This window comes from Oncorhynchus kisutch, linkage group LG15 (genome assembly GCF_002021735.2).
Source record: "Oncorhynchus kisutch isolate 150728-3 linkage group LG15, Okis_V2, whole genome shotgun sequence".
Taxonomy (NCBI): Eukaryota; Metazoa; Chordata; class Actinopteri; order Salmoniformes; family Salmonidae; genus Oncorhynchus; species Oncorhynchus kisutch.
In genome coordinates, this window is record NC_034188.2 from 33,620,230 (window position 1) to 33,644,608 (window position 24,379).

At 43.0% G+C, this 24,379-nt stretch overlaps 3 protein-coding genes across 10 annotated transcripts in view; all 3 read left to right on the forward strand.

The window, feature by feature from the left end:
• Nucleotides 1-7,032: 7,032 nt before the first annotated feature.
• LOC109905976 (smoothelin-like protein 1) lies at nt 7,033-11,082 on the forward strand. Its single transcript, XM_031791397.1, has 6 exons — nt 7,033-7,386; nt 8,209-8,679; nt 9,255-9,586; nt 9,683-9,797; nt 9,886-10,037; nt 10,230-11,082. Exons 1-6 carry the CDS (start codon nt 7,306-7,308, stop codon nt 10,606-10,608), a joined length of 1,530 nt encoding a protein of 509 aa, XP_031647257.1. The 5' UTR covers nt 7,033-7,305; the 3' UTR covers nt 10,609-11,082.
• Nucleotides 11,083-12,916: 1,834 nt separating this feature from the next.
• LOC109905211 (zinc finger protein 135) lies at nt 12,917-15,259 on the forward strand. Its single transcript, XM_020502466.2, has 4 exons — nt 12,917-13,316; nt 13,417-13,511; nt 13,604-13,691; nt 13,793-15,259. Exons 1-4 carry the CDS (start codon nt 13,028-13,030, stop codon nt 14,629-14,631), a joined length of 1,311 nt encoding a protein of 436 aa, XP_020358055.1. The 5' UTR covers nt 12,917-13,027; the 3' UTR covers nt 14,632-15,259.
• A 977-nt stretch (nt 15,260-16,236) lies between these two features.
• Nucleotides 16,237-24,379, forward strand: part of LOC109905210 (catenin delta-1) — a 29,378-nt gene continuing 21,235 nt past the window's right edge. For 2 of the 8 annotated variants that reach the window (XM_020502461.2, XM_031790177.1), the window contains exons 1-2: nt 16,244-16,363; nt 20,089-20,188. The gene's annotated coding sequence lies outside the window, so the exon portion shown is untranslated. Of the gene's footprint in view, nt 16,364-20,088; nt 20,189-24,379 lie in introns of all 8 variants that reach the window. The other 6 variants (XM_020502459.2, XM_020502460.2, XM_031790174.1 and 3 more) reach the window with 4 other exon arrangements.

Sequence of the window (24,379 nt, forward strand, 5' to 3'; positions counted from 1 at the left end):
GTTGAAGCACCTTTGGCAGTGATTAAAGCCTCGAGTCTTCTTGGGTATGACGCTACAAGCGTGGCACCCTTGTATTTGGGGAGCTTTTCCCATTCTTCTCTGCAGATCCTGGTCTGAGAGTCCTTTAACTGCCTTTTGGCAAACTCCAAGCGGACTGTCATGTGCCTTTTACTGAGGAGTGGCTTCCGTCTTGCCACTGTACCATAAAGGCCTGATTGGTGGAGTGCTGCAGAGATGGTTGTCCTTCTGGAAGGTTCTCCCATCTCCACAGAGGAACTCTGGAGCTCTGTCAGAGTGATCATCAGGTTCCCTGACCAAGGCCCTCTGGAGCTCTGTCAGAGTGATCATCGGGTTCCCTGACCAAGGCCCTCTGGAGCTCTGTCAGAGTGACCATCGGGTTCCCTGACCAAGGTCCTTCTCCCCTGATTGCTAAGTTTGGCCAGGCGGTCAGCTTTAGGAAGAGTCTTGGTGGTTACAAACTTCTTCCATTTAATAATGATGGAGGCCACTGTGTTCTTGGGGACCTTCAATGCTGCAAACATGTTTTGGTACCCTTCACCAGATCTGTGTCTCGACACAATCCTGTCTCGGAGCTCTACGGACAATTCTTTCGACCTCATGGCTTGGTTAAGACAAAAATGTCTAAAAACCTGTTTTGATTTGTCATTATGGGGTATTGTGTGTAGATTGATGAGGAACATTTTATTCAAATGTAATACATTTTAGAATAAGGCTGTAATGTAACAAAATGTGGAAAAGGGGAGGGGGTCTGAATACTTTCTCGAATGCACTGTAGCTAGCCCCCCAAAAAATATACCAACCAATTGCGACATTATCTGTATTGTTGCCTAGGCACAGTATTCTTTTAAACCAGCAAGCGTTACAAAAGTGTGGCCTGCTAGGGTACCAGTCTGTTTGTGCCATCATGCCACTCCTTGTAATGCCAAACAATGTATGGCAAGGAGAGGAGTTGGAACGACAGCACAAACAGATAACCGACCAGTCTAACAGAAGTAATCCCTCCTACCATGTTCATTGTAAATGTTTCACCATGCGTTTTTACTAGCAAAAACTAGGTTGTGGTCTGTTGATATTATAAGCATTGGTCTGTTATTGTTAAAAGGGAGAAAAATAGGCCTCACCCAATCCGAGGGGTAACGTTACATTACAAACTTCTGTGGCTTGCACAATTAAATATGCAACTGGAGTGGCTTGACAGATAAGATCATAAAGGACGAAGACTGACAAACGTTAATGAGGCTGGAAACATGTTTCAATGAACAAAAAAATATTGATAACGTTAATTATTACTAGCTACCCAGCTAGCCAATGTTAGTTCACACTAACATTTGCGTGTTGCATGCTGGTTAGACACCAGTCAGACACTATACATCTTTCTATACATCTTTCTTGCTGCTTGGCAAGCTTTTTCACACCCATGGTGTAATTTAGCTAGTTGACTCGCTGCAAATAACGACAATCATGAGTGATATCTACATTTTTTTCATAAAGGTTCATAACTGTTTCTATTCCTAAACATGTCAAACATCATTTGTGGAACTAGACCTAGATAGCTAGCTGCAGGTCTAATTTACCTAGCTACCCCTCCTCAACTCACCAATTTGTATTTATTTAATTAACGTCTCAGATTTTAGCTAGCTAGTGGAACATTCTAGCTCAGGCATTCCATTGGTTTTTGCGGGATTTTTGACATGTGAGTGGATGGATGTTCAAAATGTGTTTGGCCAGAGATATTTTAGAAATACCGCCTTTGGTTTTAACTTTGACGTTGGATATCCAGTTCACACGTTTTGAGGTGAAACGTTTAGGCAGGGAGAGACAAAAGACGTTCCTCCATAACCTATGGCATGACTTTTGGTAATGAGAGAAACAGTCAACGGCTGTCTCCAAATCTGACAGCGCCCTCCAGTGGTCTTTCACTCCTGGTTTTATGGAGAAGTGAGATTACTATCTGATTATGATGGATTATTCCTGGATGTAAACTGGGTATATAATGTGGTGGTCAACAAGGATACTATATTCACTTATGTTATTTAGGAGGCAATATAGTAATGTGCATTGAGATAAACAAAGGGCATCTACTGAATATGTGGACAATGACCAGTGGTCTAAAGTACTCAAGTACAAATACTTTAAAGTACTACTTAAGTTGTTTTTTGGGGTATCTGTACTTTAGTTTACTATTTATATTTTTGACAACTTTTAATTTTACTTCACTACATTAAGAAATAAAATATTGTACTTTTTACTCCATACATTTTCCCTGACAACCCAAACTACGTGTTACATTTTGAATGCTTAGCAGGACAGGAACATTGTGAAATTTACACACGTATCAAGAGAACACGTGGTCATCCCTACTGCCTATGGTCTGGTGGAATCACTAAACACAAATGCATCTTTTGTAAATAATTGGAGTGTTGGAGTGTGCCCCTGGCAAAACATACATTTAAAAAAAAGGCAAATGGTGCCGTCTGCTTTGCTTAATATGAGGAATTTGAAATGATTTATACTTTTACTTTTAATACTTAAATATATTTGACCAAATACTTTTAGACTTTTACTCAAGTTGTATTTTACTGGGTGACTTTCACTTTTACTTGAGTCATTTTCTATTAACGTATTTATACTTTTACTCCAGTATGACAATTGGGTACTTTTTTCCACCACTGACAATGACCACCTTCACTGAAGACAAACCTCTCAAACCTGTTCAGATGAGAAGGTGATGAAAACATGACACTCAAAATCAGGTGCAGTGTGTGTTATAATCCCACAACAGCGACAGAGATAACACTGGAGCTCACTAATTTCTCTTTCTCTCTCACGCACATGCACACTGACACACACAGGCACACAGACACAAACACACACAAACAAACTCTTAGTTGCTAACACACTCTTTGGAATCAGCTCTGTCAACTGTAAAAAGAAAAACTGAAAGAATAATTTCCCTCTTAAGTCAGGTAATTACAGCTTTACTACCACATTTACATTGTGCGTCTTTAATTTCAGTGACAGCGGGCTGATAGATGTCCACCAGAGAATGAATCGGAGAGAGGGAGATACTCCAGAAGGTGTTGACTTATTTTTAGCCACTGAAATGTGGAGAAGAGAAGAGAGGGTTGGGGAGGCATCAGGGGAAGATAATGACGGGGAGAGAAAGAGAAGAAAGAAAGATAGACGTTTATTTTTAAAAGCCAACTGTTTTGCGTTGAATGAAAAGATACACTGTTAAGTGGGCAGGGAGTTGGAGAGTGGAGAAAGGCCGAGGGGACGTACATTTGATGGGACATCAGGGGTATATGTATATATATAGAGAGTTGCTTAGATTGGCATTGGATGATGTCATAAAACTGAAGAACAGAGTTATGAATATTATGTTTTGTCTTTGGGATTCTGTGTTATTCCATATATTGATGACTATTTTTCCATATTACTGTAAGGTGCACAAAGTTTGAGAGAAATATGCCTTTTGTGCGTATGGAACATTTCTGGGATCTTTTATTTCACTTCACAAATCATGGGACCAACACTTTACATGTTGCGTTTATATTTTTCTTCAGTATATACAGTTGAAGTCGGAAGTTTACATACACCTTAGCCAACTACATTTCAACTCAGGTTTTCACAATTCCTGACATTTAATCATAGTAAAAATAGGATCACCACTTTATATTAAGAATGGGAAATGTCAGAATAATTGTAGAGAGAATTATTTATTTCAGCTTTTATTTCTTTCACCCAGTGGGTCAGAAGTTTACATACACTCAATTAGTATTTGGTAGCATTGCCTTTAAATTGTTTAACTTAAGTCAAATGTTTCGGGTAGCCTTCCACAAGCTTCCCACAATAAATTGGGTGAATTTTGGCCCATTCCTCCTGACAGAGCTGGTGTAACTGAGTCAGGTTTGTAGGCCTCCTTGCTCGCACACGCTTTTTCAGTTCTGCCCACAAATTTTCTATGGGATTGAGGTCAGGGCTTTGTGATGGCCACTCCAATACCTTGACTTTGTTGTCCTTAAGCCATTTTGCCACAACTTTGGAAGTATGCTTGGGGTCATTGTTAATTTGGAAGACCCATTTGCGACCAAACTTTAACTTCCTGACTGATGTCCTGAGATGTTGCTCCAATATATCCACATAATTTTCCATCCTCATGTTGCCATCTATTTTGTGAAGAGCACCAGTCCCTCCTGCAGCAAGCACGCCCACAACATGATGCTGCCACCCCCGTGCTTCACGGTTGGGATGGTGTTCTTCGGCTTGCAAGTCTCCCCCTTTTTCCTCCAAACATAATGATGGTCATTATGGCCAATCAGTTCTATTTTTGTTTCATCAGACCAGAGAACATTTCTCCAAAAAGTATTATCTTTGTCTCCATGTACAGTTGCAAACCGTAGTCTGGCTTTTTTATGGCGGTTTTGGAGCAGTGGCTTCTCCTTGCTGAGCGGCCTTTCAGGTTATGTTTGATATAGGACTCGTTTTACTGTGGATATAGATACTTTGCACCAAAGTATGTTCATCTCTAGGAGACAGAACGCGTCTCCTTCCTGAGCGGTATGACGGCTGTGTGGTTCCATGGTGTTTATACTTGCGTACTATTGTTTGTACAGATGAAAGTGCTACCTTTAGGAATTCGGAAATTGATCCCAAGGATGAACCAGACAATTTTTTTCGGAGTTCTTGGCTGATTTCTTTTGATTTTCCCATGATGTCAAGCAAAGAGACACTGAGTTTGAAGGTCGGCCTTCAAATGCATCCACAGGTACACCTCTATCAGAAGCTTCTAAAGCCATGACATAATTTTCTGTAATTTTCCAAGCTATTTAAAGGCACAGTCAACTTAGTGTATGTAAACTTCTGACCCACTGGAATTGTGATGCAGTGAATTATAAGTGAAGTAATCTGTCTGTAAACAATTGTTGAAAAAATTCCTTGTGTCATGCACAAAGTAGATATCCTAACCGAAACTATAGTTTGTTAACATGACATTTTTGGAGTGGTCGAAAAACAAGTTTTAATGACTCCAACCTAAGTGTATGTAAACCTCCGACTTCAACTGTATATATAGTGGACATTTTATATATAGTGAGCCTTTGTCATGATAATCCATCCACCTGACAGGTGTGGCATATCAAGAAGCTGATTAAACAACATGATCATTACACAGGTGCAGCTTGTGCTGGGGACAATAAAAGGCCACTCTAAAATGTACAATTTGTCACAGAACACAATGCCACAGATGTCTCAAGTTTTGAGGAAGCATGCAATTGTCAAGATGACTGCAGGATTGTCCATCAGAGCCGTTGCCAGAGAATTCAATGTTCATTTCTCTACCCTAAGTCATTTTAGAGAATTTGACAGTACGTCCAACTGGCCTCACAACCGCAGACCACGCGTAAGCACTCCAGCCCAGGACTTATAAATACATAAATAAATACAATAAATACATCCAGCTTCTTCTCCTGTGGGATCGTCTGAGGATAGGGGGGGCAGGGTGCTGAGGAGTATTTATGTATGTAATTAAGCTCTTTTGTGGGGCAAAACTCATTCTGATTGGCTGGGGCTCGGTCCCCGTTGAGTGTGCCTGGCCCCAAAGTGGGTGGGCCTATACCCTCCCAAGCCCACCCATGGCTGCACATCTGCCCAGTCATTTAGAAATCATAGATTAGGGCTCAATGAGATTATTTCAATTGACTAATTTCCTTTTATGAACTGTAACTCAGCAAAATCTTTGAAATTGTTGCATTGTTGTACAGTATATTTTTTGCAGGACTTAACGGAAAGGGAAAGGGGGGATACCTTGTCAGTTGTACAACTGAATGCATTCAACTGAAATGTGTCTTCTGCATTTAACCCAAACCCTCTGAACACTGCTGTGATAAAAAATAAACCCTTCTCTCGCTTTCTAAAACTTTTTGAGTGAAATGGTTACTGATTAATTCAAATGTTTTTTGGCTGATGTTGTTTTGTGTCTTCTCACTTTTGTTTACTGTGTATTTCACTTGTTTTGGCAATGTAAACATCCTTCCCATGCCAATAAAGCCCCTTTGAATGGAATTGAGAGAGAGAAAGAAAGAGAGACTAACGGAGGAAAGAGAGACAGATTCACACCAACTGACTCACTGGTCACTTCAGTTTAGAAAGAGAGAGAGAGAGACCGAGTGAGAGAAAGCAGGACACGGTGACCAGAGTGAACCCAGAGGGCTACATGTACCACACAAGGTAAGGGCTGCACCTCTTCTACCACACAACTTACACTCTTTTGGCAGCATCAAAGAGTATCCGCATGAGTACATGGAAGTGTTGTCTCTGTATGTCTTGGACTCCATGTATATGCTTGTTGAAAGAGTGTCGGTTGGTGTGTGTGTGAAGTGCATTGATTGTTACTACATCTGTTAAAGATGGAATCCGCAGCAAGGGAAACAGCGCCACTCTCCACTCCGCGGCTGTTGTTATTGTTTTTTTGTTTTGTTGGTGGTGATTATTATTTTATTTTTTACATATGCTCTTTTTCTATCATGTGTGCATTGATGTCAGAGGGGGAAAAACAGTGTTCGTTGTTTGCAGTAACTTCGTTCCTGTTGTAATATCGAAAACAGACATTGCAGGTCCACCATTAAGGATTCAAGCTTTAACTCTTATGTCTGAATGAGTGTATTTACTTAGAGATGAAGTAGGTCATTGGGGTCATCGGGGTCAGGGTAAGAATTCAGTTTAATTCGACTACTGAGTCCTGACTATGCAAATCTGTTTGCTAGGGCTTGACTTGAGAGTGTGTGTGTGTGTGTGTGTGTGCCTGTCTGTCTATCTGTCTGTCTATGTAGGTGTGTATTCAGGTGTGTATGTATGCATATGTGTGTTTGAGTGTGTGTGTGTATATGTCTGTGTACCCATGGTTTCCAGAGCAGATGCAGCTGTCCTGGCTGTTGGACTGTTCCGATGTCACTAGCTCTATTTCTGGAACCTGTGTTGTTCTGAAGGTCAGATAAAGTGGCTCGGAATCCTCACAAGGAGGGTGGCAGGGGGCACTCACTAAACAACACACACCAGACAGCACTTTCAGAGAGAGAGAGACAGAGAGGTAGAAAGAGAGAGAGAGTGCAAGGGAGAAATCGGCCTCGAACAGAACATTGAGTCTAAACTGATTGCATGAAAGTTGGACCTTTAATGAACTTAGATATTGAGCGTTCAATCCAATAACCTTGGAGAGGAAGAGTCTGAATTGACTTTATGTTTCAAAGGAAGTTGGACTGACAAACACAGAAAGTCCACGGAACCATGGACGATGTATCACTCTGCCAGGACGATTCTGGGAAAGACGCAACAGCCAACCAGACGGAGGACAACAAAAACAATCAGGTATGTGTGTGTTGATGATGAAAGAAATAGACCCATAAACAGATACAGAAGACGAAATGCATACAGAGGCTAACCTCAACCACATACAGACAAACCAATACACACTTATTGGTATTGAGACAACGTCATGTAGCCTTACAATGAGGTGGCAGGCTTGTTAGATGTATTTGCGCTGTAGTCAGATGTAGTATACGGAGTGAAGATAGTGGGAGGGCTTGGTGGGTGTTGTGGCTGCCTGCGTATAACCTAAGCGCTGGGCTACACCTGTTCCTGTGGCAAACTCTGGCACAGGAATGTTTATCCCTTTCTCACTCTCAACACACACACACACGGACACACACACACATGTGCGTCTATCTTATTTCCACTGATGAGTCACCACTCTGAGTCACGACTTGATGTGACACCTGGGACAGTTCACTTACCTAACATAATTCCAACATACTATGCTATCTGCAACTTTATACATCTCAATGCATAACATAAAAACAACATAAACATGTCATATGTTTGAATCGTAATTAAAGCCATAAAACGTTATAAAAATGCGTGTGTAATATTACAGCCATAAACAACTCTACAGCCGGAGGTATGTTTTTTGAGTACCAACGTAACGTGGAGTGAAGTGGAGCAGACACATTTTCTCATTTAGTTTTGAACTAGTCATAATGTCACTTTACATCGTCTCTCCCCTAAACAACTGATTTAGAATCAGGTCTATGACAACAGTCCTGTACCATTTTGCTTTGTCCCTAACCCTAACCAAAACTACCTCAACTGCTCAGAATAACCGATTGTAATCTTATCTGGTTTGTCTCTCAGACAGAGAGAGAGGCTTCAGTGCAGGAGTGTGACCCCCCTAAGAGAGACCACCTGGCGGAGGACACAGTGGAAGGTCATGTGGTTAAGTCTGGGGCTAATACGGGGAAAGCGCCGGAACAGGCAGCAGGGGCTAGCGTTGGAAATGTAGAGGAGTCTCAGCCAGTAACCGACGCCATTGAGGTTAATGGTGAAGAGGCTTGTAAGGGTGAGGGAACATCTCAAGGTGCAGACGCCGGAGAAACAGAAGACTCCAAAGTGGTGAACGGAGAGAAGAAGGGGGAGGGAGAGAAGGAGGAGGACAAGAATAGAAAGGGTCAAGAGGTGGTCAAGAATGGAGAGATTGAGAAAGAGGGTGTGAAGGAGGACAAAGAGAAGGGGGGAGAAAATATTGCCAGGAAAAAGGAGAAGGGGGAAAAGGGAAAAACAGAAGAGAAGATAAAAGGAGATAAAGGGAAAGACAGAAAAGGGAAGGCAGGGAAGGGAGAGAAGGGAGAGGGAGAGAAGGGAGAGGGCGAGGCAGGGAAGGGAGAGAAGGAAGAGGCAGGGAAGGGAGAGGGTGAGGCAGGGAAGGGAGAGAAGGGAGAGGGAGAGAAGGGAGAGGGAGAGAAGGGAGAGGCAGGGAAGGGAGAGGGAGAGAAGGGAGAGGGAGAGAAGGGAGAGGCAGGGAAGGGAGAGGGAGAGAAGGGAGAGGCAGGGAAGGGAGAGGCAGGGAAGGGAGAGGGAGAGAAGGAGGAGAGACAGGGAATGGAGAGGGAGAGAAGGGAGAGGCAGGGAAGGGAGAGGGAGAGAAGGGAGAGGCAGGGAAGGGAGAGGGAGAGAAAGGAGAGGAAGAGAAGGGAGAGGGAGAGAACGTAGAGGCAGGGAAGGGAGAGGCGGGGAAGGGAGAGGCGGGGAAGGGAGAGGCGGGGAAGGGAGAGGGAGGGAAAGGAGAGGGAGAGGGAGGGGGAGAGGGAGGGAATGGAGAGGGAGAGGGAGGGAAGGGAGAGGGAGAGGGAGACGGAGAGGGAGAGGGAGAGGGAGAGAAGGGAGAGAGAGAGGGAGGGAAGGGAGAGGGAGGGAAGGGAGAGGGAGGGAAGGGAGAGAGAGAGGGAGGGAAGGGAGAGGGAGGGAAGGGAGAGGGAGGGAAGGGAGAGGGAGGGAAGGCACCGGAGAACAAGAGCAAACCAGTAAAAGAAAAGGAAGGGGCAGGGGCAGGGGGGGGGAAGGTTAAAGAGAAAAGCAAGGAGGTGGAGAAGCAAGGAAAGACCAAGAGAAAGAGTGGCGTGAATCACACCGCCTCTACCCCATCCTCTGTGGCCCGACCCCGGAGCTCTGCCCGCTCTGCCCGGCCTTCCACTAAAAAGGACATCATAGCAAAGTTCCAGAAAAATGACTCTGAGTAAGATTCTGAGTTCTGACATGTCCAATATGACAAACTGCAACATGCTCATGTTTATTATGGCAATAATTGCATTGTCTTTTCACTTATTTCCAGGACACCGGTTGTCTGCAACTTCAAACTTCAGAGATCATCTATGGCTGTGGCAAACGGGGGGTCAATCAAACAGAAAGTGCTTTCCTGGTGTCAAAACAAAACACGCAAGTACGAGGTGAGGGGATGTTGATGATCATGTACACCAGAGGTACTGACATTGGAGCACCATAACCCTACTTGACACCATACCCTCTCTTTCCCAGGGTGTTTCCATAGAGAACTTCTCATCATCGTGGTGTGATGGGCTGGCGTTCTGTGCACTCATCCATCGCTTCTTCCCGGACGCTTTCGACTTCTCAGCCCTGAGCTCATCTGAGAGAGCGAAGAATTTCACCCTGGCCTTCAATACAGCAGAGTACAAGGCTGTGTTTGTGTATATATATATATATGTGTGTTTGTGTCTGAGTGTGTGTGTTGTAAATGATTCATCATCCTTTCTCTCTCCCTCCATATCTATTTTTCCCTTTTCTCTCTCTCTCTCTCTCTCTCTCTCTCTCTCTCTCTCTCTCTCTCTCTCTCTCTCTCTCTCTCTCTCTCTCTCTCTAAGGACCATGGCTGACTGCTGCCCCCTGTTGGAGGTTGGTGATATGATCCTGATGGGGAACAGCCCGGACCCTATGTGTGTGTTCACCTATGTCCAGGCACTCTGCCATCACCTCTCCAAAATAGAGAAGGAGAGGAAGGACAAGGAGGAAGAGGAGAAGAAGAGTGAAAAGATGAAAGACGAAGAGGTAGAAACCACTGCAGAGAAGAAAGAGGAGGAGAATGAGGAAACTGGGAAGATAGATGGCCAACAAGAGGAAGGAGATGAGGGAAGGGAGAATGAAGTAAAAGATGGGAAAGAGAATGAGAGTGAGGAGAGCTCAGCGGTAGAGAGAGAGCAAGAGGGAAGAGAAGTTAGAGGGTTAATTGAAGCACAGGCTTAAGCTAATGCTAAAGACATGGAAAAGAGATTCAAATAAGCCACATGATGAAGTATAGTTTTACAGTTTGGAACACGACAAGTGTTTAGCATGTATGAGCATAATTTCTTAAAGAGTGACACATTACTACTGTATATTCAAAAGCTGGCTTTGTTAAGGTTGTGAATTATACTCAGATTCCAACAATGTGTGTAAATTGTAACCTGTTGTGACTTTTTAAACCATGTTTAACACATGCTGTGTTCTTTCCAATTTCATTATCACGTCTGTTGTGGAAGTTTGTGCACAGAAAAATAAAACGTCAATGTATATTATAATGAATTATTTTGATTTCTTTTTTAGAAAGACAACCTATGTATGTTTTTATTATGGGTAAAGTTATTAAGTACGGCTGCACTGCAGCCCAAATAAGGATTCAAAAGGCGCTCTTGGGTTCATGATGATCTATCTTGAATAAAAAAGATTTAAAAAAAGATTTATGACAATTGTGATGATATTCATTAACAGATAGTCTTGGAATACAACAATTACACTCTTATTCCATTCACTGAGCGTTATTGTGAGTTATGAGACTTGCCATCAAGGCATGACATTCCAACATCACATAAATCAGATATTCCTTTTGCTTGTCAGAGGAGGGCGATATTAACTTTCCATGACAGAATGCTTGCAACAACAAAAAGCAAGAGATTGAAGAGGGGCCTGTCCATACAAATTGCACTCGTTGACTGATTACATTTTGCTGTTACAATTAGTTCACGATCATGAATTCCAATTTCCAGTCACGAGCAAATATGAGTCTGAAGACACAGTGCCTTCAGAAAGTATTCACACCCCTTGACTTTTTCCACATTTTGTTGTGTTACAAAGTGGGATAAAAAATATATATTACATCGTCATTTTTTATTCAATAATTTACACAAAATACTCTGTAATGTCAAAGTGGAAGAAAAATGTTAGCATTTGTCTAAAATGTATTTCTGCCCTGCTAGAGCTGCCCCGGTCCATTGTAAGCTCTGTTATTGTGAAATGGAAACAACTAGGAGCAACAACGGTTCAGCCGTGAAGTGGTAGGCCACACAAACTCACAGAACGGGACTGCCAAGTGCTGAAGCACGTCTGTCTTCGGTTGCAACACTCACGACTGTGTTCCAAACTGCCTCTGGAAGCAACGTCAGCACAAGAACTGTTCGCCGGGAGCTTCATGAAATGGGTTTCCATGGCCGAGCAGCTGCACACAAGCCTAAGATCACCATGCGCCTGCTGGAGTGGTGTAAAGCTCGCCGCCATTGGACTCTGAAGCAGTAGAAACACCTTCTCTGGAGTGATGAATCACGCATCATCATCTGGCAGTCCGACAGACTAATCTGGGTTTGGCGGATGCCAGGAGATGCTACCTTTCCGAATGCATAGTGCCAACAATAAAGTTTGGTGGAGGAGGAATAATGGTCTGGTGCTGTTTTTCATGGTTTGGGCTAGGCCCCTTAGTTCCAGTGAAGGGAACTCTTAACGCTAGAGCATACAATGACATTCTAGATTATTCTGTGCTTCCAACTTTGTGGCATCCACCACCATGGAGAGTATATGAAGAATTATACTTAGTGATGGGTTGTTTTGGATTTCCTCAAACATAACACTTTGTAGTTAAAACAGTTCATTTTTTTTACCACGTTGCTTGCAATTTTACTTTAGTTCCTCATTTCAAGCAGGATTCGTTTTTTTGAATATTTTTATTCTGTACAGGCTTCCTTCTTTTTACTCTGTAATTTAGGTTAGTATTGTGGAGTAACTACGATGTTGTTGATCCATCCTCAGTTTTCTCCTATCACAGCTATTAAACTGTTTTAAAGTCACCATTGGCCAGATGGTGAAATCCCTGAAATCCTCTCCAGCAAAAGAGTAAGGAACGACGCCTGTATGTTTGTAGTGACTGATGCACCATCCAAAGCGTAATTAATAACTTCTCCATGCTCAAAGAGATATTCAATGTCTGCTTTTTAAAATGTGTTTATTTATCTACCAATAGGTGCCCTTCTTTGTGAGTCACTGGAAAACCTCCCTGGTCTTTGTGGTTGAATCTGTTGTTGAAATTCAAGGCTCACTTTGACATTATGGGATATTGTGTGTAGGCCAGTGGGAAAAAAAATCTACATTTAATCTATGTTAAATTCAGGCTGTAACAGAAACAAATGTGGAAAAAGTCAAGGGGTGTGAATTCTTTCTGAAGGCACTGTACGCATTCATCTGTGGCGCTCGTCCTCCCCAAAAAATCTGCGGAGGTCTTCTTATAATTACGGTCAGCACTGCTTTCATTCACCGGAAGTAGTTTTGTGTACACTGACAATAGCGTCACAGCTTGTCTGATCAATGATCTGATTTTTTCCAATTTCTCCCTCTGTCTTTTATCTCGCCACTGGAATCGATGTCAACAAAAATGCAGGCTCATTTGTCTTTACAGACCCAACTCGCTTCCATAATGGACGTGCTTGCTAGAGCGGCCGTTGTCGAGATCAGTCAACTCTTTTCCGAGAGCTCGGCTGATTTACACTTGGAGATTTCTCGCAGCTACAAAGACAACGAAGCGCTGAAGATGAAGATGAAAGGGATGAAGAGCGAGCTTTTCTCCCTGCGGCTACAACGGGCGAGTACACCGCGGGGCAGTCGTTTTTCTTTTGGCAGAACTTTGTGCAAGCCTCGGGCAAAACTCACAGGTTGGTTCAGGTTCTCGAAATGCTGCTAGCTGGGCGACCAGTCAATTGATCATAGTATGTTGGGAGTGGAACGGTTTTTGACCTATGCTCTTACTCATAGATAAGACACCTGAGCGCCACGCGGCTGTTAACAACAGGGATGACGCTTCTATTACAATAGGGGAAGAGGAGAGTCCATCCACAGTCAAAAAAGAGGTTTGGCAATAATAGCTCCTCACACATTACTGACATAGGCTACTACTACTCTAGAAATATGTACATATCTGACTGAATATGTGTGTTTTCAGTGTGCAGTTGTGGACAGTCCAGATGTCATCTTGATAAAGGAGGAGGAGGGAGCTGAGGATGACTTTGGAGGATGTTGGCCAGATGCAGGTGTGTGGAGGAGGAGGAAGAAGAAGAAGATGATGGACTGGTATATAGACAATTGACAGCCAGATAACAAACAGATGATTTAATAATTTTCTTTCCTGTAGGTCAAGACAATATTGATGGTGAGACTATTACTATGGCGACTCCACAGCTGGAACATGCCAGCCAGAGACTAGGTCACGATGAAGGGCCTTACAGCATGAGCGCTCATAGTCGAGGTGAAGGAGCTCTGTGCAGCGTGAGCAGTACTGAGAACTACCCTTTCTTCAGAACCCCAGAACAGCCCCAGAGATTGCCCTCACACTCTGGTCTGCTGCCGGACCACACAATCAGCCATCAGATACAGCTGAACACTCATTCTATTGGGGGACCACTGCCAGGCAGCCCTCCAATGAGGGGGGTGCAAAGTGACAGAGGGGGTCAGCCGACAGGGGATGCAGGAGGACGGGGTCTGAAAATCGTCGAGGTAGCTTCCCTAGAAAACACCCCAAAGACCCCAACAACAACCTTGGCAACAGGGGGTGCGACTGTGAGGCGCCCTGGTCTTGTAAACCAGTTCCAGCGCCACCACGTACCCCACGGTACCAAGCCGTTGCTCTGTAGCGACTGTGGGAAGCGCTTCTCTCGCCGGTTTGACTTGATCCGCCACCGGGCGGTCCACACAGGAGAGACGCCTGTCATATGCAACCTGTGCGGGAACTCGTTTGTCAACAAGACAACTCTGAGGGTCCATATGCGCATCCACACAGGGGAGAAACCGTACATGTGTTCCCTGTGTGGGAAGGGCTTCACCCAGAAAGGCAGTCTGACCATCCACCTGAGGACCCACTCTGGGGAGAAACCCTACAGCTGCTCCCACTGTGGCGCCTCGTTCAACAACCACAGCAACCTGCGCAGACACATGGTCACACACCTAGAGCAGGCAGGGACGCTGACACTCTGACACATACACACTACCTCCCCGGTGGAGGTTTAGGTTATTTCTTTCTTCAGCTCTCTCATTCTCTCTCTGACTGTCTTCCTCTTGATGTCTCACTTAGCCCCAGACTCTTCTCTCCTTGTCTCCCATCTTCTTCTCCCTTTCTCTGGTCCACTGTTGCCCCCCTCTCTGTTGTTTATGTCTCTGATCTAGATGCACATACTACTTAAAGGGGCAATCAGCTGTTGAAACAATAACCAAGCGGACTCCCCACCCTTGTTTCATGAAAAAGCTGAGGGATGGGGCTGGAGAAATGGAACCACTCTAAAATTCATAGCTATGACTGACCATGCATCAAATCAAAATTTGACCATGTTTTGAGGATGTATAGTGTTAGTTTACATTTACTTTGTTTACAAACATTGGAGTAAAACAAGCTTGTATTTTGCGTGTCTTATGGGGTGGACAGTTGAACTAAGCTCATGGGGCATTTGTAAGTTATATACTTCAAGAATCAATGGGTACATATCATTCATTTATAAGTAAAACATGTATGTAGCAACTGCAGAGATCCCCTTGAAAGTTACTGTGTGAATATTTTCAGTAAGTTTCCTACTCTGGCCCAAACTAATAAACAGTGTTTTGATATGAAGGAATGAATGAACAAATGTAGTTTTTTTCTAACTCACTGGCTGCACCATAGTTATTTATCATTTTTTCCCCTCGAGTGCGTCATTACCTTCTCTTTGTAATCTTGTACAGTGTGGGTTTTAAACCTAGAGATTCTTCACCATCGCGGGGGTCTCTTCAGGAAATTGGCCATTCGACTTAAAGCTTCCAGAGGCCTTTTAAGGCAAATAGCAGAGCATGAAGCAGACTTTGCCAGCTGTTTGATCTAAACGCTTGTCTAAAGTATCAGAAGGATATAAAGTATAATTTGGACCACATAATTGCTGCTTATTATCCTACTAGGAGGCAGACAGTGCCAGCACCAGACAGCCTACTGATGCAGTCATCCACTTATACAGGGAGACTTAGACAAATACTGTATTGGCAGCATTTGATTAAACTCCAGTTTTATGGTTTTCTGTTTGCATGTGCTAATGCGTTCTTGGGGGATACTGTTCAACTTCTATTTAGTTTTCTAAGACAATCAATGGGATGACATCAGAGGTATGTGTGTGGGGGACTGGGGGGAGAAGCCAGGGACATAACCTTCAACATTTATTTTATTTTGTTTAACCTTTATTTGACGAGGCAAATCAGTTAAGAACAAACTATTATTTACAATGACGGACAAACTCGGAAGACGCTGGATCAATTGTACGCTGCCCTATGGGACTCACAATCACGGCCGGATGTGATACCCCTTGAACCAACCCAATTGAATATATATATATATATATATATATATATATATATATATATATATATATATATATATATATAAATTAAATGTTAATTCAGTTGGATATTTGTGGAGAAGTTAATTTATATTGAGCTGTGTGATGCGGAATGTTCATTCTGCAACTGAAGACACACCATTACGGGAATTTTGTTCGGCTAACGCTTATCCGTAATTACGGTAAAATCCATCCGTTATGCCCGCCCTCTACCCCCCCCCCCCCCGCATATCTATTCATCTTTGCTCCCACCGAGCTTGACCGAGAAACCAGAAAGAACAAGGAGGAGAAAAGGTGGATAAAGCGAAGAAAAGAAATACGTTGGGAAGGGACAGGGAATACGAGACATATAGGTAAGTAAAAGTAAAGATACAAGCGGATTGATGAGATCATTTGACAGTTTTACTTTATTTCGCAAACCGCAGCGTCGGCAAGGAGTGGTCAACTGGGGCACAGATCACGACTTTTCCACTGCCCGTGAGTGAGTGGGGTTAAAACGCCCAAATGTCGCTCAGCACGGATAGCCAGTTTTAAGCCTGTCTAGTAGGCCAGTGTCTCCACCACAAGTGGAGATGGACGACCTGTTATCTAGCGAGCAAATATTTTAACAAGCGCAGAAGGTTTGTTTAAATGGAAACACAAGACTCGTCGCTGTGTTAGCAACTACCATTAGCTAGTTTGTGCTAATCTAGCCACGTCAAGCTAACTGTTAGCGCGGCTACGCGCAAAGAAATTGTTAGCCATACAAGCTAGCTAACTGGTCAAGCAACCAAAACTATCTCGACAGTTTTAGGAACATGCTGCACCCTTGCAACTCATAATTGGCTAACTATATAGCTAACGATTCCATTGTTTTGTTAGCTTGCTGAACATTTCAGCTAAATTAGCTAGGTAGCCATCGTTTGCTGAATATGCCATGCACCGATTGATCTGTTGTTCGAATTTTTCATTATTCTGGCCTCAATCGACCTCAGTCCACTTACAATTTTAGCAAGATAACATGTTTAGCTAGTATTTTAGCATGATTCGTAAGAATATGCTTTCTGGTTAATGTTAGGGAGGGTAAAATTAACATTACTTTTAGAACTACCCAATAATACAACATACTCCCAGAAGCACTTTGTTTAATATGTGTAGTAGGCCTTACCATTGCTGACATTACAATTTGTGTGTCTGATTTCTGGGTCAAAGGGTCGCGGGAGATAATTCACAGGTCACGATGGCAAAGCCTTTTCCAAAAATGTAACCAAAATGACAGGTGGACTCATGAATAACCAGAAACTCAAATATCTCAAGATAGCAATGTCCTATAAACATGACATTTTCCAGGGGTCATACAATAATGGGGATGTTCAAATTAAATATAATTGTGTGTATGTAATATGCATATTATATTTGAATTTATTTGCATATTTCATGTTGTACGCAATAAATTATTGAACAATTTAATATTTGACGTACTAATGCAACTATCTGTGGTCATGTCGGAAAATCGGAAGAGTCGGATCCCGAGTTTCCCAACTGCATTCATTTTAACTCTGAGGTCCCGAGTTTCTGACATGGTGATAATACTTTTAGTGTGCTTGTAACGTCAACACTTATGTATGTTCGACTTGAGATTCTCATTATTATTTTTCTACTGCCCACTCCTAAAACCTATGAGCTAAAGACACCAAACGAACATTAGACAGCTTCAGACTAGATTACCAGAGAATCCTTTTGACACTTTCTACATACACCATAGCAATACAATTCAATGCATTCCAATGGCCAAAGGCCTATTTGCAAATTCTCCCACAACTTATAGGGCTCCCGAGTGGCACAGCAGTCTAAGGCACTGCATCTCAGTGCTCGAGGCGTCACTACAGACACCCTGGTTCGAATCCAGGCTGTATCACAACCGGCCGTGATTTTCCGGGTTAGGGTATAGCCGGGGTTGGCTGTCATTTAAAACAATAATTTGTTCTTAACTGACTTGCCTAGTTAAATAAATGTAAAAAATATATGCTAGACTCAACACATTTTTACCCCCCCTTAGACTACACAGTGTGTTTGGTGGCAGCTAGCCATCCTGGATGCTCCTCTGGTAAAGGTGAGATTACAAGTGTTCATAAATGTGTGCACAACAAACCACTTTCCATTCAGATTCTTGGTGGGTCTTTTGTCATTTATTAGCAGCAACGGCAGATGTCATTACAGTAGGTGCGTATCTTAAGTTCCATAGTGAACATGCAAATAATACAGGCCTATTAATGTTAAACAAAAACAGAATGCGCATCTGTACTTTTCATACAACCAATAAACTGTAACATTATATCCAGACTGATTGGTCAGAAGAGGTAGACGAGGCCATCCAGACAAGCTTCGTACGTGTTAAAGGGAAATAAAGTTTAAAAAACGTTTTCATATTCATCATCTCCAGTAGAACATCAACATGTGAAAATGGCAAGTTTCTATGTTTTGTAGTAAGACAGAGGAAGATGAGTGTTTCCAATGACATCAAGTAGGCAATGCCTACTCATAATTGGTTAAAATCACACAATGCACACCAACGTCATTGTACACTTATGTGCCTCTTTTGTTTTTACTACAAAACATAGTAACTCACACTTCACGTGTTTGTGTTAGGCTGGTGCTAGAGATGAATATGAAGCTGACCTTGTTTTGAAACGTCCCTTTAAACAGGGGGAGAAGATGAAACAAAACAGAATGAGCATCTAATGTCACACAACCAATAAAGTGTGTGAGCGATGACATTTGATGGTTCCAATGTAGATGAGTTTAACCTCTGAACATAATGATCATGGGCTCACATTACCTTGATATCTGTCCCACTTTTTACCCCTACCTCACCTAGACTTGGACAACTGCGTGTGTGTACTTACAGTATAACAGATGAATTGGTCAAAAGAGGGGGTGATGAACAAGATTTCTGTAAACATGGGGAGCATAAAGGCCTGTTAATATCGAACAACCAAAAACAGAATGAGCCTCTGTAATTTAGTTTATGTGCACTGCAGCCTGGCAGTGCTTGCTGAGGGCATTTATCAGCCAGTAGTCTCATTTCTCCCTTTCTCCTCATCCCTCCCTGCCTACTAGTTTACCTCTCTCCCTACTCTCTTTACTTTCTCTCGCATGTGTGTGTGTGAGAGACATACACATGAGGGACAGGTGCCAAGCAACATTCCTCTCTCTCTTCCCCCCCAACTACATGGCTACCTAGTATACTTGCTAAAAACAGTTAAATCTTTTTTTTTTTTTTTTAACTTGCCATGATATTGAGTATCGCGATTCTGGAATCATCCCGGTCCTAGTGTACATGTTCAAACAATAGGTGAAAGCATGCTTACCTTCTCATTTTTGTGCTTGCCCCACAAAAACTCTTTCCGGACGTCAATCAACTTGTATACCTCTCGAGTTGATAGTCGCCTCGTTTATGATTGGAGAAGACGACATTCCAAAAGGGTAGAATGTGAAAGCAGTATTTTCAGGAGAGCGCTGAAAGTGGTTGTCGTCTTCTGTTCTGGCCCCACTCATACGTTATTCAGAACATTTTTAAGGAACATATTGATGTTTTTATTTCTGGATCAAAAAGGGGCTTAGGTGGTGGGCATGGCAGAGGATGTGTCAATGAGTGCGGGCAGATGTTGGCGCAGCCTTCAAATTTGTGTTTTTTTTCCCACTGTTTGGACTTAAACTCCCCCCAAAAAGAAAAAAAAACCTAGGCGGTTTGGGCTTAAGCGAACCCAAAAAACACTTGGGCGTGCCGCCTAAGGATTACAATGGCAGAAAAATCCCTAGTATTTATGCAAACGTATTTCAATTTAATTCACTTCATCAAAATATCATGATTTATAAAGGAAGCACCATTGTCAAACAGTAGAATTCTCACTCAGTGTCCAGGTTTTGTCACGTGACCTAACACAAGTGTTTTTTTATTTTTCTTAGTACAGGTTTTTTTGGGGCTTGTGCTTCCAGGGCAACTCATTTGTTTGACGAGCCACTCTGCAAGACTGAACTGTTTCACTCAGCCAGCTAATTACATGCTTCATTGACACTTTTGCTCATTAACTGGTAGCTTCTGTGTTTGTGTCTTTAGTACCTGAAGGGTGGTGACAACGTGTCTATTTCAAGTGAGGGGACCAACAAGCATACAGTGCTGACCACACCTGACACAGGTAAGGGTATTGCTGGTTGAGTTGTCCCAAGTTTTCTCCCCGTGTGAAAGATAAGTACAAGTTCTCCCTCTATCATTTTTAGTTCGAAGTGTTGGCAATGACCTTTTCTTTTGCAATAACCAGTTAGACAAAGAGGGTATATGTGTTTGTATATGTGTGGGGGATTGGAAATTACATAGATTGTGACTTCCATCAATCTGCAATGTTGAAGCTTTTTCCCTGTCAGCTAACCTGTTGGGTGGGTCCTGAGTGAACTTGTTTTGTTAGGGAAAAGGTTGGGTGGGGTTAAATGTCGACATGTGACTTGAATAAGAAGGATTCAATCTGCTACTGGACTGTAAATATTGGCATTTGTATTTAATATCTAGCCGAGGAAGCCAGTTAAGTCACTGTTTGTTGATTGTTCACGTGGTGGGAGGTTGGCTGTAATTTGGGTATCTGTCGCCTGTGTGTGGGGTGCAGGTGTTCCTTGGCCTGTACAGTCCGTAAACAAGGGATCTCCTTGAGAGCTTCACTGTGATGCAGTGCAGGTGAAACAGGTGCTGCCTCTAACCCTGTGATAAACAGGGCTTCTGTATTTTTATGTGTGGAGTTCACCTCAGTGGCTGCGTGTACACTAACAAACTGTTTTAGTTGATGTGAAGGTACTGAGATTGTTGATCTGCTACATGTTGCGTTTGTCTGTCCAGGTGAGGTGGGTAGTTAAGCTGTGCCTCAGGATAAGTTTGTGTATGTACACTGCAGTGATTTTGGGAGGTTCAGTTTGTGTATGTACACTGCACAGTGATTTTGGGAGGTTCAGTTTGTGTATGTACACTGCACAGTGATTTTGGGAGGTTCAGTTTGTGTATGTACACTGCACAGTGATTTTGGGAGGTTCAGTTTGTGTATGTACACTGCACAGTGATTTTGGGAGGTTCAGTTTGTGTATGTACACTGCACAGTGATTTTGGGAGGTTCAGTTTGTGTATGTACACTGCACAGTGATTTTGGGAGGTTCAGTTTGTGTATGTACACTGCACAGTGATTTTGGGAGGTTCAGTTTGTGTATGTACACTGCACAGTGATTTTGGGAGGTTCCGTTTGTGTATGTACACTGCACAGTGATTTTGGGAGGTTCCGTTTGTGTATGTACACTGCGCAGTGATTTTGGGAGGTTCCGTTTGTGTATGTACACTGCGCAGTGATTTTGGGAGGTTCCGTTTGTGTATGTACACTGCGCAGTGATTTTGGGAGGTAAGTGGATTAGAAATCTAATGCCCAGATCTCATTACCAGCCATGCTCAATTAAACCAACGCAAATGACCTTACCCCGACTTATTGGCAAACACAGGTGCAAATGACAGACGTGTATTGTTTTCTTATAATGTCCCACCACTCAATCACTCTTTGTTCCTGGTCACTTGCTGAAATAGTACAGTAGAGAAGACAGTTTCAAATGTCACATAGGGCTGTATTGTTTTAGATGGTGTGTACAGCCCAGTGGAGGCTGATGAGGGGACAAAGGCTCATAGTAATGGCTGGAATCAAACATCAAACGCATGGAAAAACTGCTGTCAGTGATTCCGCTCCAGCCTTTACCACGAGCCCGTTCTCCCCAATTTTGGTGCCACCAACCTCCTGTGGTACAGCGTGCTGATGCTTGAAAGGGAAGCTCTTTTCTCCAGACTAGGGTGAGTCACACTGACTGACTGCTGCAGAATCAGACAGGACGATATGACTTGTGGTGTACGAGCGCACAGATATTCTGTGTCATTGACCCTAACACTGCGTTCAAACAACTGGGAACTTGGCGGGGGGGGGGGTCTGGGTCTGGCTTCTTTCTAGAGCTCCGACCTGAAGATCACTTGTGTCATGATTTGACCTCGTATTTTTCTGAGTTCCCCTTTGTTTTGAACCTGGCACAATGCACTCGGCTTTAGTGTCTGCTGACCTGGAGATGACATCATAACGCGGTCGGAGTAATGGTTGGCTGTTGCGGTCTCATGATATTTTCCTTCGTCTTATGGGTTTTATAGATTTAGTTAACTTCCTCAACACTTGTGCGAGGCAGGTTAGGGGTTGAAGGTGGAAGCCTCAAAAGCATAAATGGAAGTGAAAGAACAGTGACTGGAAGATGTGGCAGTGAGCGAGCAAGGGAAAAACTATACCTCATAGAACAAAACAAAATGGGTTCTTGTGGTTTACCATACAGTGTGGTGCTGTAGCCTTGTCCTCACTCATCCCTAATGGAGTATCCATAACATCCTGTTTTTCAGGAAGGGCCTGTGAAGGGAAAAGGGGGGTCAGACATGTTTTCATTGTTCACCGAAACTCGCAGCTGACTTCCGATAGGCTTCAAGGCTAAAATATCTGACTCTTTACTTGGAGAGTTGAATGCAGTGGTAGCCATGGTCTGAGTTTTAGTGGGGTCCCCCCACCCAACCAAGGAATGTTAGGAGTTAAGCCAATTTACTGCACTTCTATACAATTTAAAAACTGTAAAATGCTACTTGGAGAACCGCATAAACCGACATGATCACATGGGTTCCTGTAGCTTCAGTCACCTCAGTCGATCTACAAACTCATAGCCTATTGGATATACAATTAACCACGACATTAACTCACATTAAAGGAGAACTGATTTGGCCTCCTTTTTTTTGGCTTGCTCTTCAGGAAATGCTGGTGGCCATGACAGAAGCCAAATGTGAGTTGGCTTGGGGGGGTTTTGATGTGGGTGTTTTTTGTCTGTTGTTGCCACCAAGACACACCCGTCTGTCAGAACCTTGCCTGCAGCTGTCTTGCCCCTGCAGCTGTCTTTGAAGTTTAAACAGGTCAGATAAAACCTCCCCAGTTATGGTCAAACTACTGAGGCTGCCGTCTGCCCACTTCTACAGATGGACTGGAGATGCTTTAGCCGGAGTTCGTCAGTGACACATGGAATGAAAAGGGTGTTGCGATTACTGGACATTTGTGCCGTACCGTATTATTAATAATAGTCTCGTTGAGGATGTGTCGAGTTCCAGGTCTCTCCTGAATCTGTGAACACTTAGTCACTGTTCTATTATCAATGCCAGGATAGGTGATATCTGACAAACCTATACTATGTTGAAGTTTGAACAAGTCAGACTTAGCCTGTTTCTCCTCCATCGATGACCGTTGGTGAGCAGGCAAGAGGTAGTGATGATGGGAATAGCAGCATAGATCAGCTCCTGGCCCCTCATCAAATATACTGGTCGGTCACACACACAGAGAGCGCACTGATTGCATTATCAATGGCGGTAATGATTAGCCTGGTGCAACCAACCTGATCGCTGTGTTCAGCTTTCAATTTCACTTCAGAAATCCTCAAATGAAGTGAAATGATGACCGCTGGACATATGTATCGAAGAAATAGAAAATAACCAACAAAATGTCAGTTTACATATTGTTTTACAATTGGTAATCAAATGTATCAAAGTAATGAAGTGGGTTACCTTCTGTATTTGTACAAAGGATGACCCTGTGAAAGCTGTTCCCGCTGTACAGGTGATTTGTTTCTGGCTGGATACATGTGGCTGACTGTTCCATTCATAGAAATTGAATATTTCATTTTCACATTTAACACACACTACTTGTTGTAGCTGTAGCCGGTCTGTGTAATCATTGCAGTTACTCAGGTCAATATCAGAGGCCTCATGAAGGCATCAACGGAGGAGGTGTCACAAGTGTACTTGTCTCATGACACTTATACTGAAATCTTGCTGACGAGCTGTGGAAAATGGCAAGTGGATAAATGATTTTTGGGGGTCGCTAAACCATTGCGATCACATTGCTGGGCATGTTATGCTCCTTCTGGTATGTTCCAGCATCCGTTCATAACAGGGGATCAGTCTGGCACCCAACTGTGCGGGAATGCCGAGAAATAGGGTCAATGATGGTCATCATCCCTCAATTATAAACACAGCTCGAGCAATAGCGTAATGTCGTTTGGAAGCTAACTCTATCCGTTAGATGTAGACAGACTGGCTCCAGATTGGATTTGTGGTTGTGGTTTGAGAATGATCTGTCAGACCGGATACAGTGATTTTAATTTATAGCGAATGACCGGATACAGTACTTTTAATTTATAGCGAATGATCACGGTGCATAAAATAATAACCAAATTGTAACAACAGGGTAACTGACAAAGAACCCATTGGTTATTATTTTATGCACCGTGATCATTCGCTA

Coding starts and splice junctions, on each gene's coding strand:
- LOC109905976 (XM_031791397.1), top strand. CDS start 7,306: ATGGACGATGTATCACTCTGCCAGGACGATTCTGGGAAAGACGCAACA. Junction 8,680..9,254: donor GGAAAGACAGAAAAGGGAAG/GCAGGGAAGGGA, acceptor GAGGGAGGGAAG/GGAGAGGGAGGGAAGGGAGA. Junction 9,798..9,885: donor ACAAAACACGCAAGTACGAG/GTGAGGGGATGT, acceptor TCTCTTTCCCAG/GGTGTTTCCATAGAGAACTT.
- LOC109905211 (XM_020502466.2), top strand. CDS start 13,028: ATGTCAACAAAAATGCAGGCTCATTTGTCTTTACAGACCCAACTCGCT. Junction 13,317..13,416: donor GCCTCGGGCAAAACTCACAG/GTTGGTTCAGGT, acceptor TCTTACTCATAG/ATAAGACACCTGAGCGCCAC. Junction 13,692..13,792: donor AGGATGTTGGCCAGATGCAG/GTGTGTGGAGGA, acceptor TCTTTCCTGTAG/GTCAAGACAATATTGATGGT.